The sequence below is a fragment of the Pleurodeles waltl genome, chromosome 5 (assembly GCF_031143425.1).
Source record: "Pleurodeles waltl isolate 20211129_DDA chromosome 5, aPleWal1.hap1.20221129, whole genome shotgun sequence".
In the NCBI taxonomy this organism is placed as follows: Eukaryota; Metazoa; Chordata; class Amphibia; order Caudata; family Salamandridae; genus Pleurodeles; species Pleurodeles waltl.
Genome location: NC_090444.1, coordinates 626,855,705 through 626,881,472, shown reverse-complemented (window position 1 = coordinate 626,881,472; position 25,768 = coordinate 626,855,705). Strand labels below are relative to the sequence as shown.

General features: G+C 42.5%; 1 protein-coding gene across 1 annotated transcript in view; it reads right to left on the bottom strand.

Moving 5' to 3' along the window:
- The window catches only part of LOC138295883 (chitin synthase chs-2-like), a 442,200-nt gene that overhangs the window by 353,299 nt on the left and 63,133 nt on the right, over positions 1 to 25,768 (bottom strand). The window contains exon 2 of the mRNA XM_069234486.1: positions 14,431 to 14,572. Within this exon, the coding sequence (XP_069090587.1) occupies positions 14,431 to 14,572 (142 nt within the window). The remainder of the gene's footprint in view (positions 1 to 14,430; positions 14,573 to 25,768) is intronic.

Here is a 25,768-nt window from a genome sequence, read left to right as displayed (position 1 = left end):
GGAGCTTAATGACCTCAGACCTCTCAAAATGAGGCTTTAGTCGGTTGTGGTGGAGAACCCTTAGGGGGTGTCTAGGGTTCTTGAGGTTCACTAGGTAAGTGGCCTCCCCCTTCCGCTCCTTGATCTCAAATGGGCCACTCCAGCGGTCCTGGAGAGCTCTAGGCTCTACTGGCTCCATCACCCAAACATTGTCGCCAGGGGAAAATTCAACCAGAGTGGCCTTCCGGTCATACCACTCCTTCATCACCTCTTGACTGGCCTCGAGGTTACTCTTGGCCTGCTTCCAGAAACGCTGCGTCTGGTTGCAGAGGGCCAGCATGTAACTGACCACATCCTGGGGAGGTTTCTTGGGAGCTTTCTCCCATCCCTCTTTCACTATGCTTAGTGGTGCCCTGACAGGGTCACCATAGAACAAAGGGGCTGAACCCCACCCGTTTCTGGGGCTCCTCCCCATAAGCAAAGTGAAGGCATGGCAAGAGGACATCCCACTTACACCTCATGGCCACAGCTAGGCCAGTGATCATGCCTTTTAGGGTCTTGTTGAATCTCTCTGGATTTAGGATGGTAAGGGGTGGTAAACGGGTAGGTTACCCCACACTCATCCCACATAGACTTCATGTATGCTGACATGAAGTTTGTGCCTCTGTCAGACACAACCTCCTTTTGGGAACCCCACACGGGTAAATACTCCCATCAGAGCTCTGGTCACCACCGATGCAGTCACTGTTCTCAAAGGGGTTGCCTCTGGGTAGAGGTTGCCATGGTCCACCAAAACCAGGATAAACCTGTTGCCTAAGGTGGTTTTGGGGTCCAGGGACCAATGACGTTGATGCCCACTCTTTCAAAGGGGGTTGCAACGATGGGGAGTGGGATCAGGGGGTCCTTAAGCCTTTTCCCTGTTTTCCCAGTAGCCTGGCAGGTGGGGCAGGCCCTGCAGAAATAACCTGAGGCTACCCGCAATCTAGGCCATTGGAAGTGGGTGAAAAACCTGGCAAAGGTTTTGTCGGGCCCAAACGTCTTGCCAGGGGGATGTTGTGAGCCAGGCCCAGTAGGAATGCCGGGTAACACTGGGGGACCACCAGCACAAGTGCTGCCCCAATGGCCGGAGCCTTAGGCTCACTGTAGAGGAGATCATTCTCCCAATATACATGGTGATCGCCTGAGGCTTCACCTGCTGCTTGGGCTGAAGCCTGTTGCCTCAGACCCTCAAATAAGTGGGACACGCCTTCTGCGCTTTGCAGAATTTCTCCGTGGTTGGCCCACCCTCTACTTGCCAGCCAGCAAGTTCGGGCAGGTTACCCAGGTCAGAAATATCCTCTCCAGTTGGCTCAGGGGCCTCCTCCTCTGGGACCCCGTCTACCACTGTGGGAATTCCTGAGGCGGTTTTCCAATGCCCCTTGCCCTTCTCTGTGCAGCTGTCTGGGCCATTGTTCCTGGCTCCAGACGCCCTTGACTCCTTTCCCAGGCAGCCATGGACCTTGTTGTCATGCAGACCTACTCAGGCAAACCTTACATCTCCAGATGGGATCTGAGCTCTACCTCTTTCCAGGCAGTATGCTCAAGATCATTGCCTAACAGACAATCTACAGGTATGGCAGGACTCACAGCTACCTTTAGAGTACCAGAGACCCCCCACACTCAAAGGGAACCAGAGGCACCGATAGGTGACTCTCACGATTGTCAGCGACTATGACCTGGTGGAATGTATTAGGGATGATCTGCTCTGCTGACTCTTGACAGTGTCATACTGGCTCCTGTGTCAAGCAGAGCCTCCACCCTTTGCCCATCAATGGTGACCCACTGCCTATACTTGGAAGTATTGGCAGGCATGTGGGCTTTTGGCACCATTTCCTTAACTCCCAGGGAGACTAGTGACACCTCTATCTGCTCTCCAAATCTAACTGGGACTGTCTCCCCTCCATGTGCTAAACTAGCCAACCCAGTGTGGGGCTCTGCCCTCTTGGGGCACTGGGAATCGCCCTTAGAGTGTCTATGCTGGTAAACTTCTCTTTCTTTTTGTCAAAGTATCCTGGCTTTTTCTCAAACGCAGGTTGGGGCTGGGTACCACCACCCCCGTTGGGAATTGTTTTGGGGGCCTTTTGAGAGTTCCTATTTTTAAGTTTTTCTCCCCCCTCTTTCTTATGTTGGGAACCCTGACCACCTTTGTGGGTGTCCCCCCAGGTACCTTTCTGGACACTCTTGTGCTAACCCAGAGGTCCACCTCCTCAGCAAGCTTCCTGGGATCAGTCAGCTTACTGTCTACTAAGTGCTGGCACAACTCTGTAAAACAAATACTGAGCATATGCTCTCTCAGAATCAAATCATATAATCCTTTGTAATAATTTGTGGAAAGTTTAGTGCTGTCCCTGAACCTCTGATGGTATTTCTCAGGAGTCAGCCCAAACTTGGCAAGTAAAGCGGCTTTCATGGGTGCATATACATTTTGATCTTGTGGCTCTAGTGTAAGAAGTGTGTTCCTCCCCACTACTGGTACATAAAACCACAAGGCCGCCCCCCATTGCTCCTCAGAGACCCCATAAGCCCTTAGTGCAACTTCATAAGCAGCCAACCACCTATCAATGTCATCTCCCATCACATAACTTAGCACTACACTTTGGGGTATACAAACCTTTTTTTCCCCAACAGGTCCTGCATGTATGCTGCCACCATCACTGCTGGACTCAGACTGTCTTGCCTTGATATCCAGCTCCTTGAGACTCAGTTCATGAGCCAACAAAAGTTTCCTTTCAGCCAAGGCTCTCTCAGCTTCAATTTTTAACTTTGCCATTTGTAATTGGAACTCTCTCTCCTCCCTCCTTTCCTCTGCGGTCAGGCAATGGTCAGAGACACTGCTCCCTGGTTTGGCAGGGGGCACAATCACAGTGGTAACATCCTCCACAAATGGCAAGAAATCCTCTGAGGGGCCATCCTCTGGACCCTCCTCCTCAACATTCTCCTCTGATTGGGCTTCTGCCCAGGCCCTCAGCACCATTTTGAATACCTCCTTCCCGAAGGCACCTTGGGTGGGTACTCTCATATCCTTGCAGAACCCTTTCAGTTGTTTAACAGTATAGGTCTTCAGCATGGCCTGGTCAAAATCTTAATCTCCAGCTTGAGACCCAGCCAGAGACATGTTGAGTGAGGATTTAGGTAAAAATGCCAGGCCGAAAAAAGATAAAAAATTAAGTTGACCTTCAACTGTGGGTAGGTAGTGAACACTTAGCTATTGTATGTCACTGCACAAATACAAGTTCTATCATCACCACTGATCACCAATGTTAGAAAGGGGGTCTTTGGTTGGCAGTCAGATTACCCCCTGTCCTAGCAAGGACCCTCACTCTAGTCAGGGTAAGTCACACACAATCCAAATTATCATGTGCCCACCTTCTGGTAGCTTGGCACTGAGCGGTCAGGCTTAACTTAGAAGGTAATGTTTAAAGTATTTGTGCAATAAATCATGCAATAACACAGTAGAACACCACAAAAATACACCACACAGTGTTTAGAAAAAATATATAATATTTATCTGGTAAGATGCAGCTCAAAATTATTAAGATGCAATAAGTATATGTTGAAATATCACAGTAAAATTTATATAAAATGTCTTTAGTCTCTTAAAAGCAACAAATGTATTTTGTAAGTACAAAGTACTTGGTTTGCGTTCAAATTCTCCGCAAGGGACTACAGAGGAGGAGATGCGTGGAAAATGGGGAAGTGTACGTCGCTTTTTCTGCTGCACACAGGCGATGCGTCGTCAAGTTTTCACGCTGGGCATGCCTTGCGTTGATTTCCTGCGTGTAGACTGGGATCCTCTTTGGGTTGCGGGGTTTTCGGACACCCCGGGGACGATGCGTTGAAATACTGTGCTTGCAGGATGAAGTCACAGGGGCTTGGTCGATCCGATTGGTGTTGCATGGAAATTTCTACTGCACGGCAGCCGCTGCATTGATTCTTCTCAGGAAGTCGGGCTGCGTTGTTCCGGCTTGGCTTTGCGTTGATCCAGTGGGCCGTGCGTCCAATTTATGGTCGCTACGCTGGCACTGCATCGATCTTCTTCTTGCGAAGTCCGGCTGCATCGTTCCTTTTCGGCGTGCATTGGTTTTTTCACTGTGATGCATGCTGTGCATTGTTTCTTGCAGGCTGTGCATCGATAATAGCCGCACAGGGAGTTCTTCTCGCAGAAATTAAGTCTTTTTGGTCCTGAGACTTAAGGGAACAGGGGCAAGCTCTATCCAAGCCTTAGGAGAGCACTTCTTCAGCACAGCCAGAGAGCAGCAAGGCAGCAGGGCAACAGCAAGGCAGCAGTGCCTCTCAGAAAAGCAGTCAGGTGGGCCCTTTGGGCAGCCAGGCAGTTCTTCTTGACAGGTTGCAAGTTCTGGTGCAGGTTCTTCTCCAGAAAGTGTCTGAGTTGGTAGGGGCAGAGGCCCTGTTTAAATACCCAAATGTGCCTTTGAAGTGGGGGAGACTTCAAAGAAGAGTGGCTTAGAAGTGCACAAGGTCCCCTTTCAGTTCTACCCTGTCTGCCAGGGTCCCAGTAGGGAGCGTGGCAATCCTTTGTGTGAGGGCAGGTTACATGTCCTTTGACATGTAAGTGTCAGGCCTTCCACCCTCCCAGCCCAGGAAGACCCATTCAATATGCAGATGTATGCAAGTGTGGCTGAGCATCCTGTGTTTGGGGTTGTCTGAGTGAATGCACAAGGGAGCTGTCAACTGAAGCTAGCCAGATGTGGATTGTAAGGCACAGAAGGTTTTAAGTGCAGAGAAATGTTCACTTTCTTAAAGTGGCGTTTCTAAAATAGTAATATTAAATCCAACTTCACCTGCCAGCAGGATTTTGTATTACCATTCTGGGCATACTAAATATGACTTTGTTACTCCTTTCAGATCAGGAGCTACCATTCCAAAAGTATATGAGGGTAGCCCTAATGTTAGCCTATGAAAGGAGCAGGTCTCACAGCAGTGTAAAAGGAATTTAGGAGTTTTACACTAGCAGGACATGTAAAATACACAGGTACATGTCCTGCCTTTTGTCTACACAGCACCCTGCCCTATGTGTTACGTAGGGCCTACCTTAGGGGTGACTTATAAGTAAAAAAGGGGAGTTTTAGGCTTGGCAAGTACTTTTCAATGCTAAGTCGAATTGGCAGTGAAACTGCACACACAGACCTTGCAATGGCAGGCCTAAGACATGGTTAAGTGGCTACTTAAGTGGGTGGCACAATCAGTGCTGCAGGCTCTCTAGTCGCATTTAATCTTCAGGCCCTGGGCATATATAGTGCACTTTAATAGGGACTTATAAGTAAATAAAGCCAATTGGGTATGATCCAACGTCATCATGTTTTAAGGGAGAGAGTATATGCACTTTGTGCACTTTGTGCACTTTGTGCGCGGAGTCCTAAAACCAGCAAAAACAGTGTCCAAAATGTGGAGGGAGGCAGGCAAAAAATTAGGGGTGATCACCCTAAGGCTGTTAGTCTAACAATGCCATTTTCAGCTAAAAGAACACAAGCCTTCTTCTGCAGCCCTTTTTTCCCTTTAAAAAAAAAGAAATCTGCTGTATTTTGGCTAACATATTGGTCTCCTCCAGGGGAATCCACAAACTCTGGGTACCTCTAGAATCCCTAGGATGTTGGAAATAAAGGATGCAAATTTGGCGTGGGTAGCTTATGTGGACAAAAAGTTATGAGGTCCTAAGCACGAACTGCCACAAATATCCTAAAAAAGGCTTAGCAACTGAGGGGGAAAAGGTCTGGCAGCGAAGGGGTTAATTATCCCTCCTGATTCCCTGAAAAAAAAAGCTAAGGTGCAGCAATAGCTGGTAGCACCACAGCACTTCAGATTTGCCAATGCTTCTTTTTCACTTGTTTATCTCTTTGTTTTTTCAACTGCTGTGACCTCAGAAAAGAGAAAACATTTATTTTGAAAATCACCCCGCCCTCCACCTTGTAATCGTTGCTTGATGGTCATGCCTTGGGACCAGAGGAGGCATAGCCTATAGGGCAGGACAGAGTCCTAGCAGAGAGCCATGCTGCCCAGTCTAGAACAGACTGAGCCTTCAGGAACAGACAAGACAGACCAGTTTAGTTTTATAATGTATGTGAATATGTGGTGTATTTACTGCTCATTTTTATTTATGTCTATGTGAGTGGCGGCTGGGAAAGGCATGCTTGCTCCCTGACCTGAGGACCAGGCTTGGGAATCACACGGGGCTATTCACAAAGGTAAGTTACGCGTAGGTAAGTTACACTTGTGAGTAATTTAACCATCATACAAGATCCTTTTATTGGAAGAAGCACGCTGTGTACTCATTTCATAAAAGCATCTTATAGTCCATGGCATATGCTCAGGAGAGGGCTCCATGTCAATGTAGTATTCTCGGGATCATGAATAACGCCAGAGTCAATCTACTATTGTTGAAAAAATCTTTCATTGTGATGAAATATCAAGCACAAAAAATGTTTCAGCTAAGCCAATGCATTTCGTTCCTTCCTGGAACTTCGCCGGTGCTCTTTAACCCTGAAGGTACACGTGAAGAATGAGAACTATTTTTTGAAGCATGACCTGACCATGTGTTTGTGTTGTAGTGGTATTCTGTTTTAGAGGTTAGAGATTGCATCCAAAAAAAGTGTCCTATTTGTCTTTTTAACTACTTTGAAACATGTAGCCAGTAGTATATTTTATAAACATGAAAATCATATTTACTCTGGGTGCACAGACAATATTAGAGCATTTTACTTTTGTTCACTCAGGCTGGCTTTTGGTCCAGCAGCTCCATGAAGGCAAAAAATGTGCATCCCCTGCAAACTGAAGTAGTACCCGTCTTAAAATTGTACCACTCCCAGGCCTCTGTGTGTTTGACAAACAGCTTCTCTGCCACTTGAAAGCAGCTGAAGGTTCGCCCGATGAATATAAGCTGCACAAATAATTTGCCATCATAACTTTTCTAGCAGGCACTAGTTCCTATTTTTTTAATAAAATGCACTGACTTTATTTGAATTGGCACAGGAATTAAATACTTAGAGTTTGCAGGGTAATTTCTTAAGAGGCGCATGACAAAGCCAGTAGAGCTGGCTTTATAGAATTGAAATCTTTGGAGGGGTGAGTATCAAGATGTGCTCTATGTCAAGTTATGCAAAGGTATACATCAGAAGAGTGTAGCTTAATTTGAAGTAGTCTCAATAGCAAGAGCAGTGGTTAGAATAACACGGAACTAACTCACCCAAAACACTTTGCTAGGGCCTTCCCATATACCTAAACAGCCCTAATTAAACTCCAAAATGATACATTCACTAAATTCTTAAAACAACTGAATGAACCATGTGCCAAAATCATATTGATAACACATACATGAAGAAAAAATATAAATGTGTTATATTGTGATTAAAAAATGTTATATCATTGTTAAACATACAATACATATTAAACATTACCAAACATAATAGACAACCTCTGAAGAACTAGAAATGAGAGACAAATCAATTAAGACCTGATTTAGATGTTGGTGGAGGGTCTACTCTGTTGCTACAGTGATGGATATCTCGTCTGCTGAAATCCAAATACCATTTCTTTTAATGGCATTTAGATTTCGTCTGACAGGAAATCCGTCACCGTTGCAACAGAGTAACCCCTACCCCGAGATCTAAATCAGGGCGGTGAGATTACTCCATCACAAACATGACTGATATTCCGTCTTTCTATTACGATCTCCATGGAATATTATGCGATCGTAATACTGCCGACAAGATATCCGTCATGTTTGTGATGGAGTAATTCCCTCTGCCAGGATCTTAATCAGGCACCTAGGCCCTTATTATGACATAGGTGGTCTTTGAAAAAGACTGCCGATGAGACGGGTGCCAAAATACCGCCACTGCTGGCGGTATGTTTGGCACCCGATTATTACATTTCTGCTGGGCCAGCGGACGGAAACCGCATTTCCGCCCCCTGGCCCAGCGGAAAAGTCACAACAACATTGAAGTCGGCTCGTAATTGAGCTGGCGGCAATGTTGAGGTGCAGCGGGTGCAGCAGCACCGGTCGCGCATTTCACTGCCCGTAATTCGGGCAGTGAGAGGCGCAATGAGGCTGTGCCTGGGGGTAAAGTGCATGGGCAGTGTAGGGGCCCCCAAAGGCACCCCGAGTCCCACTTACCACCAGCCTTTCCATGGCGGTGTTTACCGCCATGGACAGGCTGGTGGATGGGGACTCATAATCCCCAGGGCAGCACTCCTTGCAGCGCTGCCCTGGCGGATTACGACCGCAAGGCTGCCGGCTGTCAGTAGCCTGGCGGTACTGGCGGTATGACTGTGGCAGATGCGCCACGGTCATAATTTGGCCGTTCATACTGCCAGCCTGTTGGCGGTACTACCACCACCAACGGCGATGCGGTCCGGGACCGCCGCAGTCATAATGACCCCCCTAGTCTTTAAAACTGAGCACATCTGCTAAATGATGTCACTGTTCAATTGTGAACTAATTTATCAAATCAAAATCATTCAGTGCAGGCGGATTGTGAGAAAAAATTGTTGAGGTGTTTTGGTTGGATACATTTATATTGGTTCACCTTTTTCAGTAAATTAACGATTTCTTTTTTCCCTCAGTCATTATATAACACAAACCTAGTATATAGCACCTCAAAATTAAAATAGCAGAAAAACAACAATTATACATAAGAAATACACAAACTTCTCTATTTTTTAATTTGCCATTTTTAAACATATTATTCAAGTGTTTTATTTACACCAATGATACTCATATATTCTTGAACAGACTCACGCAGTGTCGCTCAATCTTCCACACATTGTATTTGCCACCACTCCCATATGTGGAATAAAGTTATATTTAAAAAATTAAAAAGCCAAAAATTACATTTGTTGTCGTACAGATGTCTTACTCTATGACACGTAGCATGGCTCTATACCAATGTAAACTCCGTAGCCAACTAAAGTACCTCCAATAAAGAACAACACACAATGGTTTATTTCTGGATTGCCACTTACCAGGGTCCCTCGCATACTATTTCTTCATTATGCCTGTCTTAATATTGCTGTTAAAAATAATAATCGTCCACCAAATCAATAATCACTCATAGATACATATTACAAATCTTTAAGTTTAAGTGGCCCTGCACTTTGTTTAGGGAAATCAATGAAAGAGTGTTTAGTTAATTTACTACTTTTTTTATAATAGACGAATTTGCGGCAATGCCAATGTGTGGTTCTACATTTCTATTCTCCCTCCAGAGGTCAAAATGTATGACAATTCTATTTATTCTACAAATAAACAAAGCTGTGGCTATCATGCACTATCTGACATACAACTAAGCTGCATCCCAGGATCGCAATAAAAAGATAACAAACTCTCCTTTCAGGTTTCCTACTTTAAAATGTATTTTTAATGAGGAACATAATACTATTCTCAACAGGAGAACTACTAATGTGTTGTTGCGACACGTCTTTTAAATATGCTCTCACCTAAAGAAAATAATTCTCACGATATAATCTCTTCAATAGCTGGGTGATTAAATGTGTATTACCTCTCCTTTAAATCACAGCTCGAATAATGCTATAAAGTTATTGTGACAACATTTTCTTCTTAAAACTAAACCAAACTTGTAGTTAAAATTGAGTCAGTTAAGATTATGTCACTGCTCTAACTTTTCAGTCTTTGATTGATAGGAGAGGTTACATATATTTAATATCCTAGTTTTTGATGTAAAAAAGACAGTAAACATGTAAAGATTGGCTTCTCTAAAGTTAAAGTGTTATCTTGCTTTGTGTAATTTGTTATGTTCCGTTTGCTCTTTACTATAGATATGTAAACAAATGCTCCTGCATTACTAGTCAAAAACAGCACATCACATGCTTTTAAAGGTCTTCTGATAAGCCACCGTTTCCCACCGTCTAAGGTGGTAAAATAGTGCTACTGCAGCTTTTCTACCATTTAAGACACTAGTCAGCCCACAACTGTGCCAGAGACAGTGGGCTGGATCACAAAAGATTTTGTCTGGCACTATTTCATGTCCTTAGTGGTAAGTAAGATACTGCTTAGTGCAAACACCCTTTAGCACCATATTATGAAATAGTAGGTTTCTGCAGTTGTTAATGTTTGACAAAACGTGTGTCTATATTTGTTGTGTAACATTTTGTTGTGGAGGCTGCTAAAGCAGATTTGTTAATTAGAAATGTTAATGAGTGTTTATGCATTTTGAACAATAAAAAATGTAGAAATAAATAACGTAGAAAATTAATGTGCACGTTTGAAAAATGTGCCTATGGAGAATGGTCACCAAGATTCACGGATGATATTTAAAAAAATAACAAAAAATTATGTGAAATGTTGAAAATGCATAATAATGATGTAGTAATACAGTGGTTCCCAAACTGTGGTCCGCGGACCCCCAGGGGTCCGTGACACATTCCCAGGGGGTCCACAGGCCTGGACTGGGAGGAAGGCACTTCTCCAGCTGGGGCCTCTGACAAACACATGCGTGTGTGTTTTCATATTTATTACTTCCTTTGTTGAGCAGTTTTAAACGCAGCTCCGTGTACTGCAAAAGTAAAAGCATCAAGCTAATTCAAGTGATTAATGTATCTGGGGGAGATGGGAGTTTTGTGCAGTGGCAGTTTTGACTCAAAGGTAGCGCAGATGGTTAATGTGCCTGCTGCAAAGAATGTGTTTCATGCAAAGAAACATGCATGGCACAGTGGGTTACTGCTTTTGTCACAGAGATTATTTTATTACTATGCAGTTCATAATCGTAATCTAGCACAGTGAGCTGTGAACTGCCATTTAAGAGCTGCATGCAAACCGCATAGCACAAATTAGAAAGTTCTTTTTTTCCTTGTCTTTCATTTTCCTTATGCTGCTAAAAAAAGATTTGCTTGTGTAGAAATACATTCTTTTGCTAACGCAGTGCTTAATTTGTGCTTGTTGTTTCTGGTGCTGAGCACCAGCACTTATTTTTGAGGGCCGGGGTTTATTCTTCTGCCTCAAGCATTTACTGCGAGCAAAAGACACATAATGGAAAGACGGAGGAAGGGAAAAATGAAAAAACGTCACAAAGGGAGAAAGTAGAAAACCTGCTAGAGTGAGCTGAAGTGGCAGGGAGTGGCTTTATATGGATTGAAGAGGCCCGAGATGGCTTCAGGATTTTGCTGCCTCTGCATTCCGTGTACCTACATTTAATTGCAGCAGCCGCGTGTTTAAGAGGAGGGCTTTAGGCACCGGCACGTTTTTATTTACAAATTAAGCACTGTGCTAACTTCATCACTAATCACTGTGCTGTGTTCTGAATCCTAAGTTTGTGCTTCTCTGGAACAAGCACTCTTAGAAAATGCCTACCAGTGTGGATGACATGTGAATCCTATGCCTTCCAGTCCCCTGTAAAGTGCCCTGACACCCTGCAGTGGTATGAGAGGTGCTATAACACAAATTAGGCACATGTGACAGAGAGGCTAGGGAGAGATGAGAGGCCCTTATGGTTTACTTCCTTCCCCCTTCACGTATTTATGTGAAAAAGCTTTCTCAGTTCTTGCATACCTAAAAAATAAAAACAGAAATCGCTCCGGAAATGTAGAATCTGACCTGAGAATTCACCTTTCCTAAATAAAACCAAACATTGAAAAGGTAGTTGCCGAGATGAGGCACCAACCTTCCCAATAAAATGTTTCGATTTTTGCATATTTTTTCAATATAAAAGAATTTTATCTTTAGTAATTTGAGTATTTGTTTGGTGTGTACTTGTTATATTTTTTGCGAATTACTGTTTTAATGTTTGAAAATTAAATCGTACCAATTGCTGGGGGTCCTCGGCTTCCAGTAATGATTCATTGGGGGTCCTCAGGAGTCAAAAGGTTGGGAACCACTGTAGTAATATGTCATATTGAGGTATATAACGTATGCTTTGCATTGTATTGTAGAGCTAACTTAGCCGAAGTTGTGGCCTAGTTTTGCCAGGCTTCACGCAGAATCTGAATAATAACGCAATGTAAAGAAGCTAATGTGCTGAACTGACCATGAACTGCTCGTTGTTTAATAAAGTCTGCTTAGCTAAAATTCTCTGTGATGAACCGACGGACAGGAGATGATGGAATCAGAATTGTATCAAGGACTGTGTAAAGCAGATGGGCTGTACTTTCCCAGGATTCGAACAATGGAGACACTGACTAGAGAAGAAGATGCAACATTTTCGATACCTGACAAGCAGAATGATGAGGACATCGTACAGTGAATCAATCGACACCCTCAGAACTATGTAATATTAGAATTCATAGATTTGAGAAAAAGAAATTATTGGATGGAGCCATAACTGGTGATTAATTAGGATTTGGGGGATAGTCTGGGTGACTTTGATATAATGCCGTGACAAGAAGGGGAGAGGAGAGATGTTAGGTGCAGAAGTCTGGAGACAGAACTGATGGAGAGATGTTAGACGCAAGATCAAAGAGATTCGAGACTCTGTGATTGGGCTCGTGCTCTTGAGAGCCTGATGCGATGCTGATCGATTGATGACCTGAAGACGAAGACTCACTTTGTTGCTGATCCATACCGTGGATAGGTAGCTATGACAGTGTGACTAAATTACCTTTTGTGCCTTTCCTTTCTAGGTACCAACTGCACTGACTAAATAGTTTTTCTTTTAGCTAGATATTTTCCCAAATTCATGTTCTAAATTGTTTTCGCATGAAGTCCCACATGTCAATGCTAATCTGGGTTAGGTGAGGTTATTATTCTAAGACGTTTGCATATATAATGAAAAATGATTGACGGACTGATTTGCTGAACTCTGCTATTGATGTTAACATATTCATCTTTGTTGGCTTATGCTGAAGCGTTAGGATTTATTTAATCTCAGGTTCTGATTAGATTATGTTATTGATGGTCACTAATGAATTAATCCTGATTTCATTTGATTAAAGTTTGAATTAATCTTATGACTTAGTATTGTAACAAATAGGGAATTAAAATTGCTAAACCTTATATTGAGTTGTGGTTATTCATGAATGTAGACGTTATTAACTGCTGATTAATGTCCTTCTTAATGGATATTGATTTGTGTATTGATTATTGATGGACATTGGTTACTACATAGCTGGGATACTCCATGCAAATCAAAAGGTTCATCGACCGATAGACATCCCCTTGTAAGTTTGTTTACTAAGGACTGAGCGTGCTAGCAAGGTGATATACAATTTTTGTGCTGTTGTGCTTCTTGTGCTTAATTTTTGCAATTATATATTGTTGTGGTTGTTGTGATGCTATCACATTTTTACTGTTTTGTTGTGTTGTGCATTATTATGTTTTAATTGTCTTGTTATGGTTGTTTGTGCATTTCCATGTCTTATGTTCTGAGTTTTCAGGAATGTCAACAATGCGACTACATTTCCAAACACATGCAACACATCTTCAAGGTTTTTGTGTAGACATTTACTACAAAGGAGGTAAAATAGTGCTGCTCCAGCTCTTCAACTACTTGAGGCATCAGTCAGCTCAAAAAGGTGGCATAGACCAGTATTAAATTAGCTCTACCAGGGATTCCTTCATGTGATAGGACCCTGAGTCTTAAATTAGCACTTGCTGATCTCTTTATGTGGTACGACTTCTGGAATCATATCCAATAGAAAGAGGAAAGGTACATTTTCACCCGCTGTGTGTGGTGTGGTTATTGCCTCCTTTTTGGTGATAATGAAATCACCATGTAATGCCATTAATAATTATCCACTCAGACAGCCCTTGTCTATTCCCCTATAAGAATCCACTTCTAACTGCAGTGTCCAGGTTGTCCTATTCAAAACAGTAAACATGGCTTTTCACAAGTGTTGAGTGTTTTCACAGAAAGCTCATGTCTTATTGGTGGAACATATTTAGTCTGTTCTCTACGACAGAAGTATATTTGTGAGTGTTACTAGGGTAGCTGGAGCGAAGTATGTGAACATCCTTGCATGCGTTTATATATACACGCACAACGTCTGCAGGTGGAGCTTCACTAGAATATCCACAAACCCTCCCCTAATCATAAATTTATGATTTCTACCACATTGGGACCCACAATTGGGACCCACAATTGTGGTGCTGCCCTGGAATAATAAATGTATTCTGTGAACCTAAGTTAAAATCAAGTTTGAAAAAAGATGTGCTACCCTGGTCCCAAAACTTTTAAGCTGATCTTTGTGGGAAATAGGATAAACTATAACATCAATTGTTTTAATTGTGCAAGTGTTCATCTGTGTGTTCTTTTCTGGTGTGGTGCATATATTCTCCACATTGTAAAGTAAGAATGTGTGTGTGTGTGTGTGTGTGTGTGTGTGTGTGTGTGTCATTAAAATGTGAAATGCTATCATGGAATTATATTCGAAATGCCAAGTGAGTCAAAAAGACAGCTGTAGAAATTCAGATTTCTCAATTTGTTGGTCACAGTTATTAGAACTCACCTTACTGAAAAAGCCTAATGCACACACGAGCAATCCAAGGAGGACACAGATGAGGTTGTTAACGAACAGAGGACACCGCCTAGTTTTTTCTTCCTCATTGTCCACTGGTTTCAGCAGAAATGGGTCCCAGGGTCTTCTGAAACTATAAGTTACAAATCACCAACTCCGAGTAATAAATTTCATTTTCCAACAGAACTTCGACATTGTTTTGCCTACAGAATAAAATCTTACCTCTATGGCCGCTTGAGGCCTGTAGACCCTGCATGCTTTGTTTAAAGTGGCATCCCTTGTATTCCACGTGCAGCATCTGTTAACATGGCCCTCACAAGATATTGCTTGGTAATACCAGTCTGACATTGGTTGTCAAATGTTGGGTACGTCTAAGAGTACAGGGCAACTCCTGTCCTGTTGCCTATGAGTTGAGCTATGGAACTTTGGCAAAGTATATTTTCCCACAGCCAAATATGACTTATGTGGTCTTTGTGTGACGTACGAAAAGAGATCAGCACACACAGCTACATTTCAGCAAAAAATATTTTATACTAAATTAATTTCTCACAATTTCGCCTGATAGTTTAATGATTTTTGAAAGTTTTGTATAATTTGGCTGAACAATCCCACATCCAGAATTAGATGTCAATCATCTACAAAGTCATGAGAGATATCATTATAATTATATTTTATACTTTATCCAGCCAATGGAGAACTTAAGGTTAATCGCTTGTCCAGACGATTAAAATAAATTATTTATGTTGAGTAGAAGAACATGACAGAACCTGCCAGTTTCAAACAATTCACAGACAATAAGGGATAGTGGGGAGGGGATTTATCCTCCCTTGCCTGAAACTGCTAAAGAGTATCACCAGGAATGTGCAATACCCTCACCTTTCCCTGAACACTCTTTCTTCATAAATCACAGGCGGCCCAGGCCTGCATAAGAGGCCTGGTTTGATAACTGAGAGGTTGGCATAGTCATTAAGCAAAGCACTTCTCCAGGCAGATACTTTTTCATTATTTTAGATTTTGCAGAATATGCAGTGTAAGGACTCCACAGCAATACAGCAATTTCATAGAGCTATAGTTACGCCTACTGCTGATAGAGGGGGCACATACCTTTCGAAAGGACCTTCCATTGCACAGCAGCACATGCTGCTGTAGTTTTAGTCATTTGTGGTCCATTTGAGTTAGATATTTTGGTTAAAACCTGTAGACTAACCAGCAAATAATGGAGTCTGTGGCAAATGTAGCAAACCTATAACTATGCTGAAAAAGCCACTGCCAAAAACATGTCGTAATAGGCCTACTCCTAAGTTTCACACAGATCTCCACAATAGGCATTCAACCCACTGTGCTTTCGGTTTGAAGTGTATGCTGTTCTCAGTGCAGAGGTTATCCTCCACTATTCTTTGGTATTTTTGTGTTCATAGTTTTGTGAGATATTCCACCACCAAGAGAAATGTTTGCATTTTCGTGTATATTAGTTTACCTGCCTGATGCTCCATGTCCTAACACCTTCAAAAAAATGTAACATGTAAGTATACACAGTAACACAGTATCAAAACCGTTAGCTTTTCAAATAATTATCCAAACTTATGATTTAATTGTAACACAAATTAACTAGTATTTTTTAATTAAAGAATTAGTAAGAATATAATAAATAAATTAGAGAGAGAGAAAACAACACACTGAAGCATATGATTCAAGAAATGATGTGTAGTTGTTATATTTTTCAGTTTGCAATACAAAGCTAATATTCTCTCTTCAACTATTCTCTGAGCAACATTTGTAAACTCTCACACAAAAACATTTTTGTAATCAGCATTGCCATTGCAAGCCACATCCTTTTTTTTTACCACATCAGTCTTAGATAACGTGGAAAATTGTCAATAGGGGTGGTTCATTCAACTAATGTCTAGTATGAGATGTAACTGGTCAAACATTTCCATCTGAACATAACGTGGATTCACATATGGCAAAGTACCATCGGCACAGGAGTCCAGTGCAGTTTATAGATTTTTTTACTGGACTAAAGGGGTGATTCCGACCCTGGCGGTCCTTGACCGCCAGGGCCGGGGTCGGCGGGAGCACCGCCAACAGGCTGGCGGTGCTCCAAAGGGCATTCTGACCGCGGCGGTATGGCCGCAGTCAGAAACGGAAAACCGGCGGTCTCCTGCCGGTTTTCAGCTGCCCTGAGGAATCCTCCATGGCGGCGCAGGGAACAGGATGGCGGTGAGGGGTGTCGTGGGGCATGGGCACTGGAGGGGCCCCCGTAAGAGGGCCCCACTGAGAATTTCAGTGTCTGCATGGCAGACTCTGAAATTCGCGACGGGTGCAACTGCACCCGTCGCACCCTTCCCACTCCACCGGCTCCATTCGGAGCCGGCTTCCTCGTGGGAAGGGGTTTCCCGCTGGGCTGGCGGGCGGCCTTCTGGCGGTCGCCCGCCAGCCCAGCGGGAAACACAGAATAACCGCGGCGGTCTTCTGACCGCATAGCGGTATTCTGTTGGGGGAACTTTGGCGGGCGGCCTCCGCCGCCCGTCAAAGTTGGAATCACCCCCATTGACTTGTAGATAGATAATTGTGAAGAAAAGGGATGTTTTTCAACTTGGGGTTGTGAGTGATTTTATAGACAACTCGTTATTCACTCTTGTTGTCTATCTGATGTCACTCAGAACTCTGAGATGAAAAATATCCCCTTTATGGGCTGTTACCAATCTGCAATTTCATGTTAACTAAGGACCCATCAAATCTTCTTTAACTGATCAGGTCAGCATGGCAAGGATATATGAGACTTAAAGAAGCAATGCATGATATAACCCAGACCCCTTACCTAAATAGTCTGTAAATTAAACACCATATGTATGTATAGAAAACTACACACGTTCGCTTAAGCACTACGTCAGGTACTGAAAGGTGTTTTCAGTCTTAATCAATATTAATCAATATTATCGTAGTTTCATTTAACCCGTTTTAATAACTAAAAAGTTCCAGTTTTCCTGAATCATTCATTTTATTACTGTTTGGTTTCTATAGTGTGACCAACTTCCAGGTGTTTAACCACTTCGTTCCTTAATTTCCATCATTAACAGATGGCTTTACAATCCCGTGCTCCCCCGATATCCAGTGCATTTTAGGCCTAGGAGGCATTTCATCACTCTTCAAACCCCCATGTCCAAATACAAGTAGTCATCCATTTCTCGTTTGCTTGTATACTTTTGTTTGATATTCAGCAAAGAATGATGACGAGGCCACCCTTTAAGCCACCTTGGAACCATTTGTGAAGTAGAACTTATAAATACAAAGGTTCACTGTAGACTCATTTGACACCTGATAATACTCAATAAACCAATAATCCAATGTGTAGTCAATGCAAATAGAGTTAAAATGAACCTGCCAACTCCAAATAGACACTCGTAATACTTGTGAACCAGTGGAAATGGTGTTTATACAAAACAACAAAAACTCAGTTGCACTGTTTGAGAAAGTGTGGTCCAGGAGCGAAGATGTGTGCATTTCAAAGGCGTTTAGACTTCATGTAGAATGTGGAAGTCATCATCAGGAGTAGACAATTTAGGACCATGAGAAAGAGGGTCCAAATGTCGTACTCGTTGTCTTGAATGGTATTGATGAGAGTGGGTTAGAACTTTCGGCCTTACATTGGGTGGACCCATGTAGGGTGTTTTTGGTAAGCAACTTCAACATTAAGGGCCATATTTATACTCAGTTTGCGCCGAATTTGCGTCGTTTTTTTCGACGCAAATTCGACGCAAAACTAACTCCATATTTATACTTTGGCGTTAGACGCGTCTAGCGCCAAAGTTCATGGAGTTAGCGTCATTTTTTGGCGTGAACACCTTCCTTGCGTTAATGAGATGCAAGGTAGGCGTTCCCGTCTTAAAAAATTACTCTGATGCATATGCGTCGTATTTATACTCCCGGGCAAAAATGACGCCCGGGAGTGGGCGGGTCTAAAAAACCCGCATTTGCGCCAGATTTTAGCGCCTGGGTCAGGGCAGACGTTAAGGGACCTGTGGGCTCAGAATGAGCCCAGAGGTGCCCTCCCAAGCCCCCAGGGACACCCCCTGCCACCCTTGCCCACCCCAGGAGGACACCCAAGGATGGAGGGACCCACCCCAGGGACATTATGGTAAGTCCAGGTAAGTATTTTTTTTTATTTTTTTTTGTGGCATAGGGGGGCCTGATTTGTGCCCCCCTACATGCCACTATGCCCATGACCATGCCCAGGGGACAGAGGTCCCCTGGGCATGGCCATTGGGCAAGGGGGCATGACTCCTGTCTTTGCTAAGACAGGAGTCATTTCAATGGGGGATGGGCGTCGTAAAAAAATGGCGCAAATCGGGTTGTGGCGAATTTTTTGCCTCAGCCTGACTTGCACCATTTCTGGACGCCCATACGCCATTTTCCCCCTACGCCGGCGCTGCCTGGTGTACGTCGTTTTTTTTAACGCACACCAGACAGCGCCGGCGGCTAACGCCGGCTAACGTCATTCAATAAATACGGCGCCCGCATGGCGCTTCAGAATGGCGTTAGCCAGCGCTAATTTTTTTGACGCAAAACTGCGTTGGCGCAGTTTTGCGTCAAAAAGTATAAATATGGGCCTAATTATCATTGCTCATCTTAATTTTGTTTTACCACTGAAAGGACTTTTGCCGTCACATCAATTTGATTAATTGACCAAGGACCCCTTGTCCTTCGAATTTGGTTCCCACTTACTTTGTATACTGCTTAATACGAATGTGACTTTTTTGCTGGATTATTGAATCACCCTGAATGATTAGGTATTGCTTTGCTGAATAAGTCGTCCGTGAACTGCAGTGTTTAAAACATTTGTTTTATATTTAAACTTACAATATTCAGGGGGTAGTCAGTATCTCAACTGCTCTTGTGAGTTTGTTTTACATTTAAACGCACAATATTGAAAGCTGATTTACTTAGTCCTTAGCCTTTTCTGTCCAATCTTCCAAATTCCTACATTTATCCCTTTTCCCATTATAAGGGTTTCTTCTTTAATTTATAGCATATTCCATTGTGACGTTTCTGAGTGTATCTAATATTTATCACCCATATCAACTTTAAGGGAATACATTACTGGAAGCAGAATTCCAACACCCCTCCGATCTTTTTCTCACTCCAGGGGATCGGTAAGTGATGTGTATTCCAGTGTGAAGAGACTGTCAGGGATTTAAGACAGCCACCTCAGGGGCAGATAGTCCATAGAAACTATGTATTTTTCAAGATCTGTAGACTATGGTGCCAAATATGAAAAGTTTATTGGAAAAGTGTAACTAAAAAGAGTTCTGCATTATCTGCTATGTCAACGACCAAGAAGATTTTGACAGAATGGTTCCTCTGTTACCTTGGTCCTGATGAAGGCATCATATGGATTTCATTGGTTGAAATGCATTCACCCCTTTGCATGCAGTGGTAATTTCCTGTGGATAATTGGCATACAGGGCCGTAATAAACCCCATGAATTATCATATTTGGAAAAAATGAATAGGCACACCGAATGCTTTATATAGAGAGTGAGGACTCAGACTATGTGACCTTAATGTAAACATCAGTTGCTTTATTAGGAAGAATTCTCTGTTTTTTTTTGCTCTATGCACAGAAGGGTGGTGGAAGATTAGCAGGTGACATAATGTATCGATTTTAAAATTGAATTGTCAGTGGGATTGGAGACTTTGATTTCAAAAGATATACTGAGGAGTAAAGGAATCTGGGTATCTGATTTGAGAAGGGCTAGTAACCAATTTAATATTATTTAAAAGTATTTTGATTAATTCCATGAGGAGCGATTTGAGGCCTGGACTCTCCTTTTTAAAATAGTGTTGGAACTCTTTTGCCACATTTCCTGTAAAACCCAAAATGTATGTCACCTTGTGATTCATTTTGGTTAAAACTGATTGAAATTAACTTCGATTTGGAGCAAGCATTTTTTACACTTTGCTCCCCAATTACCCCAGTTAGCTCACTACTGAGTATAGGGGGTCACAATGATTTTCTTATGTGAGTGCAACAATTGCATGGAAAGTATCTACCAATTTGTGCACTCCCTATTCTGAATGGTATTTTCTTTGACGTCCAGTGTGCGAGTTAATTAGCTTTGAGAAAGTAGCAAAAATGTAGCATGTTAATGACAATGATGTTGGGGTGGTGTAAATCCAGTCAGATGTTTTCAGATATCAGCATTTAAAAAGTGTCTGAATAAGAGTTAAGGGGTTCACCCATTTGAATATCTCTGCTATTTGGGATTCACAAGACCAAACTTTTAAAAAACAAAGGAATCTGGTTAGACAAATGAGCCTTTTCTCCTTTTGTCTCTTTCGGATCTGCGGTTGCTGAGTGGAAACTGCAGATGTGATGTATCTGTTTAGCTGCCACAACACAAAACATCTCTTGTCGCAGCCATTTCAGTACGTGTGGCACAATAAAATAAAAAAACAGGTTCTGCTGCCAAAACACACTGGGAATAGGCACGCAGCGTGTGTTGACTGCCCGCAGTCAGTTGTGCTTAGAGTTTGGCCAGGGGCAGGGTCTGGCCAAAAGCTTGGCCCTGAAGCAAGCCTGAGTTGTCACAGTCCAAAGGCCATGCAGAGCAGGCTTGGCCATCTGTGGTGGGTTGGACACATGGCCTGGCCACATTCAAGGTTCAGCGGCCAAAGCCCACTTCATGTAATGGAAGATAGTGGGCAACAGAACTCGGCAGTACATGGCAGATTGGCTGCAGGTCCTGCTTCCAACACAACCAAAATCCATGAATGCCGGGAGTGGGCCATTGGTGTCAGGTTAAGTATATAACAAGGGTTGTGCATTTTTCCGAATGTCAGGTACAGCAAAACTTGGCCTTCTCGGCGGATTGGGCGCAGAGGCTGGCCACAGCTAGCCAGGCCCGTAGTCTGTCGAATTGTCAAATTAGATACAGTATCTGGCCTTCGGCCAAGCTCTGTGGTCAGGTCCTATTGCGCACAGTCTGAACTGTATGTGTGCTCATTGTAATTTGTCTGTTTTTATGTATAAGTAAATTTAACTCAGTCGCCCTGACACAATAGAAACCGTACTCCGCACTCCAGATCTGGCCCTTTATCCTTCCTAGTAATCAGGCGGCCTCTTCTCTGGCTTGAAAGTGTGTCTTAGGCCTTACCATCTGGCTCTCAATTGCGACTCTCTAGAACTTGTAATGAAGTTGTATTTTGGTCTCTCGCTACACTTGAGCTCACACTTCATCTCCTTGTTTACGGCAGGCAGCCGTTAGAGCATAAACTATTACAGTGCGAGGTTCCTGCTTCTTCAGAAGCTTGAAAGACCTGGAAGGAATGTTGAGCAGCCTGTGATCACATTTTTGATGGCAAGGAGATCTACCTATTGGGCAGCTTCTCTTCCAAGTAACTAGTGCATTCTCTCATATAGCTTCCCTGTCATCATGACAGAGCCTTTTCATCAGAATTGTATGGTCCATCGCTGGTTTCATTTTAGTACCATTTTCTTCCTTCTTGCATTCCTATTTCCTGCATTCTGATCTCTCACCTAGATATGTATCTTTATAGGATATAAACATTTACAATTATTTATCCTTGCACAGTGAATGTTTTTATTTGACCTCTTTTTCAACTTGTCAGGAAATTCTCCAAATTGAAAACGTTAAAAGCTTAAAACAAAGTCACTGCGGGATATGTGTGTGCTCTTTTCTTCTTAGTTTTCATTTCTCCATGGTTTTATCAATGTTAACTCTATTAAAAACAAAGCAATCGTTGGTATCCACAAATCATTTCCATAGCTGCGACATCGCAGAGGTGAATACTGAAGGTGCATGTAGGAATCTGTGTGATCCCAGTGAAAGCAATAAAAGCAGTTCCTACCAGCCATGGCCTGGCTCTACAGTACTTTTAATAAAGGAAATAGAGTCCTTGGAGGCACGTAGATAACAAGCATTTGCAATGCAATGGGTCTCGCATTTGCTCGCGTTAGAGCTATTAGCGCTGTAAAATCCTAACTGGACTTTTCTTGCCACATAAATTGAAAATGAAAAGTAAAATAGCATTAGGGGTGTCTGGCTCTTCAGTACTGTGTCATAGACAATGCACTGTTCAACTGGCTGCATTTACAGTCCTTTCGCTGCACACCTCTCGGCGTAAAGCCAGACAAAGTGCTGATTCACCAGTGATTTAATCATGGCTGTCTGCCGATGCACAGCAGCGCCGCGACTGCCATAACCAGACAGCATTTGACAAGATAAAGACAAAGCCCTGAATCAAAATGATTTCCAAGAAAAACAAGTCAGCCCTACGGCCGCAATGAGCGTGAACACGAGAGTTGTTGGCTCCATGCGAGAATGGCTTGAAACGATCGTGGCTCGGATGAAAGGCAAACCGAAACCGGAGGAGAGGCTATCACACATTGTAACAGGATGAAGACTGACGTAGTGTGATGGGCAACAAACATGTTTACTTAGTTAAATCGCCTGTGGGAGGGAACTCAGCACACAAAGGAGAGACATTTCATAAAGTGCACCAATAAAAACGAAGTATTTAAAACAAGCGCAATAAAGTAGGAATAGCAAGAGTAGATGTTGTTAAAAGCCACAGAAAGATTACAACAGCCAGAGCGCTTGCACGCTTAACCCTAAAAATGAGACACCAGGTGAAAGAGTCTATGTTCGTTTCATGTGACCCAGTGAACAGGCAGAGGTGTGCCTTGGCGGCTGGAGGCTTGGTGTTTGTTTCTAAAGAAGTCAGATGCAAAAAGAGTAATGATCGCTACAAGCAATTGGCATAAGAAAACAAGATCACCTTTGAAACACCTGGAAAGAAATAATCTTGTGGATGAGAACCAACTAGGTTCCAGACTTTTCAGGCCTAACTATTAAATATTAACAGCTAAATATTCTAGATAATTTGTAATGGAGGCTCTCATATCTTGACTCTATTAATTTTTCCCACTGTGTTTGATTGTATGCATTATTCTCTCTAGCTGCACAGACTGAAGGACGTTGCTCCTGCCTTAGTTCGAAGGGACCTCAATTGCTAGTCCCTTTAGGTCCTAATTCAAAAACATTCAAAGGCTCCAAAATACAATTACTAAATCTGGGGTTAACCTTCCCAGGAGAAACCATATATCCTAGTACTCTGAGGAGACTTCACTGGTTGCTGGGCCTCTCCTGGATACAATTTAAGGCCTTCACTCTGGCCCCCATTATGTGGTAATGCTTCTGCTCGATATCCAAGTCAGAGATTACGCTCTGGGAAAAAACAACTAGTCAGTGCACCTAGCGTGGCTAATGGCTGTTTACTTTACTCCTAAGCTGGGAAGTCTGAAACTTTAGTCCTGAATCTACAAAATGACTCAGGATTCTCCTCTATTTTAGAAAAGAGATCTAACACGTCCTATTATGATTCCACATCTTCTTTACACTGTATGAAGGCCATGTGACTTCATTTCTGTGCGGTTAAAAAGTATTGATAGGCTAACTGCATTTGCACTGGAGTCACTAAAGATTAGCAATTGTATGATGGAACCATGAGTGCAATTACCACAATTGCCTTTACGGGTAATTACAACCCATCCGTCATCACACGAATGCACTTACTAATAAAGTTTTCTATAAAAAAAAAAATGCCTTTACCATGCATCACGCCTTTAGCCTGAAAATCTTGTGGTAAAGACATATGCTTGGTAGACAATACAATTGTAAGTATAATCCATATATATATATATATATATATAGAGAGAGAGAGAGAGAGAGAGACAGACATTTGGTGGAGACAGCGTTACTTTGTCCACTATTGAAAAATAAAAGAGGATGAACTATATTTCCAGATTATTGTTTCCTTCTGCTTTTTGTCAGATCCATACCTGACTTGGTACAGCGGTTCAGTGAGTAGTCTCTCACTGTTTGTGGATTATATATATCTATATATATATATATGTGTGTGTGTGTTTGTGTATATACTTAAACATATATATTATATATTTTCATGTATATATTTGTGGATATGTTTAAATATATTATATATGTATTTGTATATATATATATATATATATATATATATATATATATATATATATGTATGTATACACACGCACACGGTGCCACCACAAACCACCCTTACCACCCCAAAACCCATACTCACCATAAAACCTAAAATGCCCTTACCACCCCAAAACCCATACCCAACATAAGACCCCAAAATTCCCTTACCACCCCAAAACCTACACCTAACATAAACCCTAAAAATACCCTTACCACCCTAAATTCCATACCAGCCATAAAACCTAAAAATGCCCTTACCACCCCAAAACCCATACCCGTCCTAAAACCTAAAAGGCCCTTAGCACCCCAAAACCCATATCCAACCTAAAAACTCTGTATATATATATATATATATATATATATATATATACCCTTAAACCACCTAACACTTACCTTTACTTACCTGCAAAACCCTTACCACGCATACACCTTTACCATTCATGCCTTTACAAAATAAAAAAATAGTACTTACTTTTAAAACCTTTACCGCACATATACATAAATTCGTTGTAAAGGCATGCATGGTAAAGGTATATTTGTAGTAAAGGCATGAGTGGTAAAGGCATGCACGGTAAAGGAATTTTTGTGGTAATGTCATTGATGTTTCCAGAGATTAGCAATTTGCAATTTTCTCAACATTATTGTATGACTTTTGCTGAATCTTACCTGAGGAATACTGTGGGATCTGTTGGAGAAGACATGAATAGCTAAATGTTCAGTTGCCCAGATCTGCTGATTTACAGTGATAAATACATGAGCTTCTAGGAGGTGCTAATGTCTTGCTGGGATTAATACCTCAACTGAGCAAAAGTGGATGTCAGGATAAGAAAACGGAAAACGTCCTCAACAACGACTCTGGAAGAATGAAACCGTGAACAACACAAGCATAACCACGCTTGCCGGAACAACAACTGACTTTTTCTCTGCCTTTACCAGGCATGTGCTGAATAACGAATATGCGTGGTTAAGGAAGAGAAAAAGGCAGAGTGGATCCGGAGAGAACGCTGTCAGGTAAGTGGGGTTGGGGCAGGGTTGGGGGTAGTTTTTAGGGGTGGGGTGTGGATTAAGGGCTTGGTGCGGGGAGAGAGGGGGTTGGGGGAGATTTGTTTTGGGTTTGGGGGTCATGTAGTTTTGGTTATAGGGGCGGGATGGAGGGGCATGGTAGTTTTGCTTGAAGGGGCGGGGTGGAAGGTCAGAGTAGTTTTGTTTTTAGGGGTGGGGGATTGGGGTAGTTTTGTTTTTAGGGGTGGATGTAGTTCTGTTTTTGGGGGATGGGTAGTTATGTTT